This window comes from Orbicella faveolata, unplaced genomic scaffold (assembly GCF_042242905.1).
Source record: "Orbicella faveolata isolate gen_17 unplaced genomic scaffold, um_ofav_v1 contig_2, whole genome shotgun sequence".
Taxonomy (NCBI): domain Eukaryota; kingdom Metazoa; phylum Cnidaria; class Anthozoa; order Scleractinia; family Merulinidae; genus Orbicella; species Orbicella faveolata.
In genome coordinates, this window is record NW_028301547.1 from 23,110,647 (window position 1) to 23,121,945 (window position 11,299).

At 39.7% G+C, this 11,299-nt stretch overlaps 1 protein-coding gene across 1 annotated transcript; it reads left to right on the forward strand.

Annotated features, from left to right (window-relative positions):
* Nucleotides 1-591: 591 nt before the first annotated feature.
* LOC110054936 (placenta-specific gene 8 protein-like) lies at nucleotides 592-8,981 on the forward strand. The gene is made up of 4 exons (XM_020761312.2): nucleotides 592-722; nucleotides 2,391-2,663; nucleotides 2,846-2,985; nucleotides 7,471-8,981. Exons 2-4 carry the CDS (start codon nucleotides 2,408-2,410, stop codon nucleotides 7,567-7,569), a joined length of 495 nt encoding a protein of 164 aa, XP_020616971.2. The 5' UTR covers nucleotides 592-722; nucleotides 2,391-2,407; the 3' UTR covers nucleotides 7,570-8,981.
* The last annotated feature ends 2,318 nt before the right edge of the window (nucleotides 8,982-11,299 follow it).

The following is an 11,299-nucleotide window of genomic DNA, read 5'->3' on the forward strand; positions in this document are numbered from 1 at the left end:
TATCCACCTTTCGAAAATCCCGGGCCTGAGGTTGCTACGGCGCGTGGTGTCCAGCTTATCCTCCGGGATGATGAGTTAGGCTTGTTCGTGGCCACATCTTGTCCTGCAGCTCTTGGGGGATCGAGAGTCAAACTAACGATGCAAGAAACATTGAGGTTTGATTGTTGGCCTAAACTAGCATGGTTCCGAGGTTGTTATTTTTAGACTAGTTCAGTGAAACTGTCATGAATATACACCTCTTCACTTGGATTATTTAATTACGAGTGAATTCTTGGCGCTCACCCGTCTCTTGGTGGTCAGCACTCATCCAAGAAGACCTCCCTATTTGGCACAAGCGGAAACACCCTCTGATATATATCTGGGTTTCACTTAACGAGGTTGCTCCTATCCTTTCCCTTCTCTGCACTCGGGGAGTGTAATCACCAGTCTTGAATATCACAGCTGTACAGCTGTACAGCTGAACGTTCTTTTCCTATTCTATTCCTCAGTCTTTCTTGCTAACGGTCTTCTCGAGTTTTGGGCGTGCCGTTTTCGCGTTCAGGGTTCTTTTCGCTTGAACTGCGCACGTTTCTCGAGTGCCAAACCCAGGCCCTCACGGTGGACAAACCCAAACGCGTTTGCGTGACCCAATCGACAGATCTCATGACTTGAAGATCTGATTTCCATTCCTTGTACTTGACAGATCTAAAAGCGATTTCTGTGTCTTCGCCACCGATCAGAGGGTAAGCAACAATTTATATATTGTATTATATTAATTATATTACACTCCTTTGCATGTGGTCGTGCACCTCAGGTGAGTTTGGCAGCCTCGACTTGTAATATGTTAAGCCTAAGTTTAGTCACCGTTTCTTTCGGTTTGGTGTGCGTTTTCTTTGACGTTTCTTTGGATTATTTGACTTGTTACTACAGTAGTGAGTGAAATGCGAAACTCTTATAAACTAATACCAAAAGGTAACTGCAACATACATTTAGTAGGATTATTAACTGGATCTTTTACCGTGCTTCAATATTCATGGAGTATTTATGTATTTCGCGTGGTCATAACTTGCATATTTTGCGAGCTTGGATCGAAATTTGGTGCCACTCTTTGGTCGAGCGAACAAAGAAACTTCTCCTGTTTCGCATATCAGTTATCATTTTGGGTCCTTGCAGTTGAAAACTCCACTGTGTCGACCGCTTTTTTCCATACAGAGACCATTAATTATTGACACCTGCGCTTCGCCGCCATTCATGCATGTCTTTAGCTTTATTTGTGTACATATGAAGGACATCTGAAATGCAAATGAGGGTCGAATGAAAGAAATTATATACTGCATCGTCAGAACTGACTCTAACCGAAGTCAAGTGTTTAAAAATATACCCTTGTCGATTTTCAGACCTGTGATTGAATATTGAGTTGAACCAACTTATATTTTTCGCCGAAACGAATTTGATCTTGCTTCATTTCGGAAAAAGAGAACATGTTTGACTGTTCGGGTCGGGGGTAGGGGACACGTTTACATGACTCGTCGAATGACAGAAATGATGCTACCCCGCAAATCGTCAGGAATTACTCTAAAACAGTCAAATAATTAAAAATATATATTTAATTTTTATCCTTTGTCGAATTTCTGTCAGGTTCCGTGACCGATATAGATCATTACCTTAAGATTTTTCCCCGAAACGAATTTGTTTTGCTTCAGATTTCCACGAAAGGGAACAGGAATTATGGACTGTCCAGGGTGGGGTTAGGGGACGCGTTTGCGTCTTGGTTCACTCTTGTCAGGTTGCTGTATGTATGATATCGCCGGACCCCGCGGCAAAATTCATTCATCCTCGGGTTATTTTTTTTAGGCAAGGAGACGAGTTTTTAGGTAACAGTTCAATACATAAATTAAAATTTGCGGCATACTTGCCTGACTTCAAGCATGACGGATGAAAATATTCTTGAACATTATTCTTTTATTTCGAGTGAATTCAAGTCGTTTTTCCGGCAACGTCAGTCAGATTTCTTCTTGCCGCTCCCAGGAGCAAATGAAAATTGACAGGCTCTGCCTGCGGGAAGAACGAAGTTCTCCCGGAACTCCCTTTGTCTTTATCTTGAGTCGATTCAGCGACCTCGCGCCCCTTTTCTAATAAGCACTTCCCTGGAGTTTTGTTTTTAATAAAAGCTCCCCTATTCCAACAACGCCCTCACCGCGAAAGCGGCATCCAAAAGACATTGACATTAAATAGAATGCTTTCTCATATGAGCGAAATATAGAACTGTAAATTGATGAAAGCAAAGGGGCAATATTTTTGTGATGTTTGTTTGTTTGTACATGTCAAACCACAGTTGCTTTGACCCATGGTACGCTGACTAACACGTTCCGTAAAATGTTTCTCTTCTTTTCTTTTTTGCTTAAATTTAGTTAAGTATCCTTGAAACATGTCGGAAAAGCCTGCTACTGAATATACCGCAATGCAAGAGGAAGCTGAAGCGGGAGGCCCCCCACCCTATGGCATGCAGCCAGGGTACCCCATGGCTCAGCCAGGATATCCTCAGCCAGTGATGGCCCAGCCAATGGTCCAGCAGCAAACTAACACCACTGTTGTCGTGACACAACCGTCGCAAGTTGTGCTACAACAAGGAATGCGTGACTGGAGCTCTGGTCTGTGCGGATGCTTTGAAGACTTTTACTCGTGTAAGTGAAGTGTTCATCGCATTACTGGAGGACCCACACGTTCGAAAACACTTCATTCTTTATCTTTACTTAAATCAACAATTAGTTAAAAGCTTTCTTGAAACGAACTCGAACTATATAATCACAGCAGGGCCATCGTCATTCGTGGTTCGTGATACACTACTTCCTTGTTCAATTTGCAGGTTGCATGGGAACCTTCTGTGGGCCGTTTTTGCTGTGTGACATCTCTTCAAGAATGGGCGAGGGTTGCTGCTTTGCCACATGTTGTCCTGGAGCTCTGGTTGCACTGAGGATCAAACTCAGGGTGCAGGAAAACATTCAGGTAGGTTGACCGACTTTTGATGCAAAGATTAACTAGCGCTCTCCCGAGAGCTGCTAAAATAGTTTTGCTAATTGTGTCTACCAACGACTATGATAAGAATTTCTAAAATAAAGTCATTGTTGTTGTGCCGGGTTGGTCCTTGTTTCGTTTCTTCAATTCCATTCCTGGAACGGCCAATTTGAACGACCATATTTTTGAAATATCTGCATAGCTAGGGAGAACTAATATAAGCCTAGTAAACGGAGGCGCAAAGGTTTTGAGAAAAAGGTGTTCATCGAGTTTGCGGGCATGGAATGATAACATACAATGCAGCTCATCTAGTCTTAGCTAGTCTTGACGTCAATTTTGACGTCTTCATACTTGAATTAATGGCAAAGATGTGGGCAAACGCTGGCCAGTCCCCAAAGCCCCTTCACAGCATAGAACATAGAAATTTCTGGACATTAAAGTTGGTGAAAATCTCCTTAAAGTTTTTCATCCAACTTCATGCAGTAAGTTTAAGGACTTTGAAGCCCGGGCATTTGCGCTACCTACGTAAAGCTGACGAACAGCTGGCATAATTAAGAGGCATTATGGGATGTTCAGGGGGCAAATTTAGGGAGCTTAAGCAAACCAAGACGACGACAGCAACGAGAACGTCGCCAAACAAAAGGTTACTTAAGTTTTTATGGTTTATAGGCTGATAAACCACTTGGGATGTTGGAAGAACACTCCAAGAATTCGTAAATTACGAGCCGCAGGCGAGTGATTTACAAATTCTTCGAGTGTTCTTCCAACATCCCAAGTGGTTTATCATGCCTCTAAACCATAGAAACTTGTGGTCTATTGCTTTTATATAATAATTCAGAAGACACGCGAAATTTCCATGAGTTTACTGGCACAATAAACCATAGCTGTTTTACCAATCAGAGCGCGCGCATTCATTTAATTATTGTATAATGAGCAAAACAATGGCTGCGTACGTGCGTTATAAATCTTTGTACATTTCTTTGCCGTCCTTTGCAAAACAAAAACGCGAAATGACCAAGTTTTGTGTAGTCTGAGGAACGCGAACGATGACGCCTATTTTTTCGTGTTTCCATTTGGAATTAAACACTTTCATTGCATATTTAGCCTGAGCTAAATATGCAATATGCGTTGCTTGCTTAAGCTGCTAATAGGTATTTGCCCCCAAGCAACTCATAATAGCTATTTGGAACAATGACATTCAAAATGGCCGCCGTATCATGAGGTAATCAAAAGCTCTTAATTAGAGCCAGCTCATTTATGTAATGTACAATCTGCATTGTACAGTTGGAGGAAAAAAAAAAGAAAATACTGTTAGAAACAGAAGGGCTTAATTTCTGATAGTACATTTTTACTGTGTTCTTTATGTTGTGAAAATTTTTCTTTTCAAACGGTTTTGTGTGTTTTGCCTTAATATCTGGATGCAAATAAATTTTACATGGTGAAGAGGCAAATAATGTAACTAAGATTACAGCTGAGCTAAATATTTGCTTGTGTCAGCACAAAACAATATCGTGACATATTTATTTACCTTTAGTCTGTGTCTGGGTGTAATTATAATGTAATTTTCCGTGTGCACGAATTGTAATTGATGCACACAAAAGGGAGGTTGTAGCCAAAATTCCCGAAAAATTCAGTCGTGCATTTTCTCACGTCTGACAGGGACTCTGGTGTATAAAACTTCTCCTACGACGTTTAGTAGAGCATTGTTCGATTTTGAAAGATATGCATTTATGTGAAAAGTGAAACTGGCACATTCTATGACCGAACATCCCACAGAGATGAACGTTGAATATGCTAGTAAACGCTACTATATTTTTGTAGGCATCAGTTAGTTAAAAAAATTGTGTAAATTTGCCAGCAGACCGCAGCATTACATTAGCAGCCGATCCAAATATGCAAATAAGGAAACGCGACCCTTTTATCAAAAAGCTGCCAATCTTGAATTTTTTTTTAGATACATAAACTAAATGGCTTGCTCAAATAAATTCTATAATAATATGCAAGGTTCAATATGCCAGGCCAACTCTTTATAGTTATTATTACAGGCATTTTAAAGAAAAATTTACTGCCATTTTGTATTTTACTTTTTCTAAAGTGCGCTGATAATATTTCACATGACCTTCCTATCCTTATCACAGCGTGAGACCACCAATGAGTCTCCAATTTATAAGTTTTCTCAAGATTAAATCTGTTATGATTTACTTGAACTTGCATTTGGTAAAAATCGCATTGTTTGATCTAAAAAAAGATATATAAAGTACATCTGGTACACTGTACCACTGAATCTCTATACAGAGACGAACGTTGAATACAACTGTTCCGTGGAGAAACACATTTTAAAGTGTCAAAATAAAGTCCACAAAGGCATCAAAATCAAGACCATTGTACTAGAAAACGACCCCGCAAATCTACGACTGTTCGAAGCGTTTTACATACGAAACTACAAACCTGCCCTCAACTCCCGAGAGGAACGCGGCGAATTCGCGGACCTTTTATTCTAGTAATTATTTTAATATATCTAGAGACTCTTTGTACTTTGACACTCGCTCATTAGATCATATCATTCGTTTTTATTCATATTTGTATCTTATTAATCTCATGCATTTTACCCCCCACATTCTTTCGCTTTTCACACGTTTTAACTTTACATCTGTATATAAGCCTTACGCGGAATATTTGTTCTTATCCCTGATGATGCCGTAGTTCGGCGAAAACTTGGAATTTTTTAGAAGATTTTAATATCATTTTATCGTAGTGTAAGGCCTCAATTGAACTTTTACCAATTCATGACATGCAAAGTTGATATAATGTCGTAGGCATTTTCTACCCAAACTTCGGTTAATTGGTGAGCAGTCCGCCAAATTAAATTTACCAGCATGAAAAGATAAACACACTGAAACGTGACTCGCTTATCAAAAACTTGTCATTCTTTAATTTTTTTAGATGAGTAAGGAAAATTTGTCATTCTGATACAATCTATGTACTCTTATAAAAGTAGCTTTTCTACGAGGCCCACTGGAAAAGGACTGGACCCTGGACTGAACCCTGGACTGGACTTTGGACTGGACTTTATTAAACGAAGTTAATATTTAACTAATAATATTACGATTAACCATTTCTATTTAATTATTTAAACAACGTGAACTGATTGCTCTTTTTGATTGTTTCTTTTATAAACGGATTTCATTCATAACTATAGAATTATTTTTTGTTTACTTAATCCAATTGTTATCATTTACCGTTGAGTTGTTTTTCCGGTGGAAATTGAGTCCGGAAATGTGTGTAAAAAATTGGTTGTCACGCTATTGTGTTTACATTGTTCACCTGAAGTCAATTAGCGTGACACAATCAAACACAAACACGGAAACACGCACTCTTTTGATTTCAGCCGCTTAACCGATCATTGGAAAAACTCTGCCCAACTTCAAACCAATACTTTACTTTGCCATTTTGCTTCCATAAGACTTAGAAGCGACCTAGCGACCTAGAATCTCTTCCTAAAGACTTAGAAGCGGCCTAATTCACATTGCGTTCTAACCATTGGAATCGTCACGGCCGTGGAATTGCGAAGAAAAGAAATTTTTTCGCCAGGTCAGCGACGTGTACGCACTCTCTACTTCATGATATTCCGTTTCAGAGCCACATTGAGAATGTTAGGTGTTTTGCCTTTTCATATGAGCAGACGAGAGGGATTTTTTTTAAAAAAAATGAAGAATGTGCGTAATGCAATGTGCCTGCCTCTACGTTCTGCATGGGCTTATGATATGAGAACCTGAACCGGAAGCATGTCTTAAAATGACGCCCCCTTAGGTGTGGACATTTCGGTTCTTTCATAAACGTTACAAATTATAGGAATTGTGATTTGCTGCTATTTTTTTGGACTATACAAACATTGCTTTTCTTTACATGTGTATCTTAACTTCATCGCGTTAATTCTAACATTTACTAAGCGGGAACGTTCGGTTAGGGTCAACTTCCGTCCACGCATAACTTCCGTCCACATCTGCACCATTACAATAACTCATTCATTTTATCGCATGCGCGCCATGAATGAGCTAAAACGGTTTATTAGAAATTAACGACGGCATTACGCCAGCCCTACACAGCAGTTAAGGCGAGGTTAACCTAAAATTCTGAAAAAAAATTCGAAGTTTTGTTTTTATCGGAATTTGAATTTTAAGGTATTGAAGGTTGTTTTGAGAATTTCTGTTACTGTAAGTTCAAAGCTTTTTTTCTCAAAAAGAGTTATTTTTGCCTTTGAGAAAGGATATTTTGAGGAGGATTTGCCCAATTGACCTGAAATTTTCAGGATTTGTTGTTCTGAGTAAATTTGGTGTTTTAAAGAGAGAACTTTTCCATCCAGTGCATTTTGTCAAAGTTATACATTGAAGCGTATCCTGGATTTTCTGTATCAGATTTAACTGGTCACCATTCACTGAACGCCGGCGAACTCGTGTTTCTCTTGTTTATTTCCAGGGCTCCCTGTGCAATGATTTCTGCGTGGTGCAATGGTGCGGTGCCTGTGTGATGTGCCAGCTGCATCGTGAGCTGAACCGTGTTGGCCTGAGGCGTTGATTCTGTGATCCAGTCTGGTGGAGACTAACGTTTGTTAGTTACGATACATTGGAACTTTTTGTAGCAAGTTAGTCCAAGTTGACTGACTGATAGATAAGACTAGAGTCAGTTGTAGAAACAGTTTTGTTAGTCGAATGCGTTTACGTTAATTTTGTAGTGTAGGGTAGTTTCTGAAATCGTGTGAATTGTGCCACTGATGTCATCAAAACAATAAGTTGCAAACTTTCAGTCAAAATGAAAACGTCCGAAAATTGTTTGTTTTTTTTCTTTTTTGGTATCGGCAGACACAATTTATATAATGAGTCAAAGTATTCTCACATTTTGATTGGTTCTTAGTTATGACCAACTGGACGACAGATGGATAGATACTGTCACTGAGCATTTGTTTTTGTTCCTTTAGAATCCATGTTGCCGTGCGTCTGTTCAGTAAAAGATCCCAGAAGACGTCAAAATGTGGTAAGAACATCAGTGACACACTCGGCTTTCACCTCGTGCGCCTTTTTTGTTGTTCTTACAACAGTTTGACGTCATCAGTGATCAACTGATTACTGAACAGACGCACGGCAACATGGAATCTATGGAGAGAACTGTGATGTACACAGAAGAAAAATCAATATGAAGTTGATGCAACTTATGCCAGGTTTTGTGACTATCAGTAAACTGTTCACAAAGTTCAGCATGGTACAGATTTGGTGACACATGCATGGTACTGTTTGTCACGATAAGGACAATTCATAGGACGATTACAGCTTGCATGCAATATATTAAGAAACACTCAAGCTATATGACAATAGCAGAGAGATTCCTAGAGCAGTATACAGTAAGTATACAGTAAAGGTAAAGACAGCCCACGTAGTGCAATGACTGTGCGAAAGGTTCACAACAAAACGAGGGGGGACGGGTGAGATGGGCTGTTTCTTCATTGCCAGGCCGAGGAGGCCCTTTCTTCAGCTTAACAGGGTCTCCATGCGGCTTGGAAAACACGCGGAATTTGGACAAAGACGGGAGCAGCGAGAAAAGGAACTCGGCTCAAAGTAGTATAGAGTGTGGTAACTATGTTTGAAGATACGCGGCTTGAGGACAAAGGTTATTGCACTTGTGCTCTTTAGGCATGAGATCCCATGAAAAAGGTTTCCGAAAATTGAAAACTACTTTGAATCCACACTAAAAACTTGAGTCAGGTATCGTCTGGTCATATCCACATTCCACCATAGTCCTTCCCTCATCTTCCCTGCCCTAATAATGACGCATGGTTACTATTCATTATACTAGGTTATTCATGATACCGGGTGCTAGACTTTATTCAAGTGAGTTAAGTATTACACGTTCTTGACGATAAACCTGGTTTATATGAGTACACTGTAAAAGTTGTGTTTTTTTAAGTAGAAGTCATTAAAATCTGCATGAAAGAACATTGTTTTGGATGAGTTATGAAAGCTGACAGTTTATGCCTGGGTGTTCTCTGAACTCATACAGCGTAAAATGTGGTATCTTCTACGGATGGCCTAAGAGCGTCACGCATCGCTCCTCACCACACAACTTTGCAGTCGTCATCAGTGTTATCACGGTTTTCGACTCCATCTTGACGGGTAGGCAAAGTGGTCAGAAATTACAGTATTTGTATGGGAATCCGATGGCAAATAACTTTTTCAAAAATTGAATTTTACAAAATTTGTGGATCGGAACGTTAAAATACCAGGTAGAAGATTGTATTCAGCAAGTTCAAAGATGTAGCTTGGCAAGAGGACGCTCAGCCAGTTCTCTAATTTTCAGTACAATTGTCTGTGTATTTGGCTGGGTAGTCGCGGTTCGCGGGAAAAAATTATAGACATATCAAAACTCAACTGTAGTGGGCGTCTTCCAGCCCAGCTACTTCCTTCAAATTTGGTGAATACAATCTGCTACTTTGTATGGTAAAGTTCCCATCTAATTAATTTCCATACAAATACTGTAATTTCTGACCCCCTTGCCTACCCGGCAAAATGGGGGCGAAAACCGTGATTAGACCTGTGGAGCCTAGTTTAGGAAAATTCGCAAAAGTCCTCTGTAGAATTGCAATTTTGCAGTCGCAAAAAGCTCTAGCTCTAGAAATTTTCATCGAAAATCCGTAATCTAATATTTCCATTTGCGAACTAATTATATATAAGACCTGAACGCTTGGAGATTCGATTGACATGTTGAATCAATCAGTCAGGTTCATAGATCATTTATTCATCCAGCTTTTTCGCTTCAGATGGCTGTATATTGCATTGGCTTCGTTCTTTTTTCTTTTTTTCCTGCGTGTTTATGGACCTTAACTACGTCTCGGTCTATACACCTGCAAAGAAAAAGAAGAGTTGTCCAATTTCCAGCCATCTTGACCATGCGCTTGGTCAGTAAACCCTATATATGTTATTTGGCCCGATACGAAGGCATGGTGTCAGCACACTTCGGCCATGCATATATTCAGTACATGCAGGAGCCATAATCGGGGACGGAGACCGTAAGCGCGCGCCATTTCTAGTATTGGGGCTGTCCCTATGATATGGGACAATTTTTCTATTTTTAGGACAAATTGCGCCATCCCGTGCGGCACACGCACGTACATGCTGCGAGGATTTTTGCGGATGTGGTGCGGGGAAATGGCGTCCGAAATTCCCGAAATGTTTGATGCTTTTGGCCCACAACTTAATATATTCATGTCTGTTGGAATTTTGCTTCAGTATTTTCGTCGTAAGCTGCTCCAGTTTGAGTGAAGTAAGACAGCGTCGACTTACGTTATGTGCCACTTTATCAATTATGATATCACTGACCAAGTTGTGTTCCGCTGCTTCTTTTACAAGAGCTCCACATTACTCCACTCTAAGTTTCACATATTTTGAAGATTAACAGCTTTTCCAAAACACAGCAAAAAGCTAGTCGGATATATTTGGATATAGCAACGTTTCAGGTCTTCAAAGTTTCCCTCCTCTTGCCACACGCTTGCGAGGATTTCATTAGAGTCTCTCTCGACCGAACAGTAAAAAAAAAAATAATTGCAGGTTTGAGTTTCGTCTGAATTGTAAGCAACGCTTGATGTTTTATCAAGGCCTAATAAGTGACAATAAAGTTTATGTCTGTAGATGCTGCTCAGTTTTGTTTGTGTAAAAATCCAATAAACTGACTGTTGTCGATGAATAAGAGCGCCCGCCGATGCATGTTTTGTACAGTCAGTAAAACATGACAAATTAGACTTCCCACTTTCGTGTGAAAACGTACATCGAACTCATGTATCTCTAGTTTTTAAATATGTTTAAGGTTGATAAATGTTTGAGAACATATTAAAAGCTTAGCTGAAAATATGTGAATACAGCAAAAATAATCAGCTTTCTTTAATCAACTCGCATAGTCACGGTACTCGAATAAAGATTTCGATTTTGTTGGTAGAGTTATCAAAACTCCTTGTCTATTTTATTTTCGCAGTGTAAGATTTCACTATGTTAAAGAAACACTCATGATGTTAGTAGCCTTTTGGCGTTGGTGAAAATTGTTACAGCATCTCGGCACAAAGACAACGAAAGAAATCTTTCTCAAGATTGTTGACAATTGAAAACACCGACTCGGACTTGAAAGTGCACGCGCTGCACTATGCAAATGAGCTACTTGTACGCGTCAGACTTTCCTTTCAAACACTTTTACAAACTCGCCAAACAAACAGAGACAATAAGAAACTATCAAAACAGGGTTTGGTTATGATTAAGCATTGTTTGGG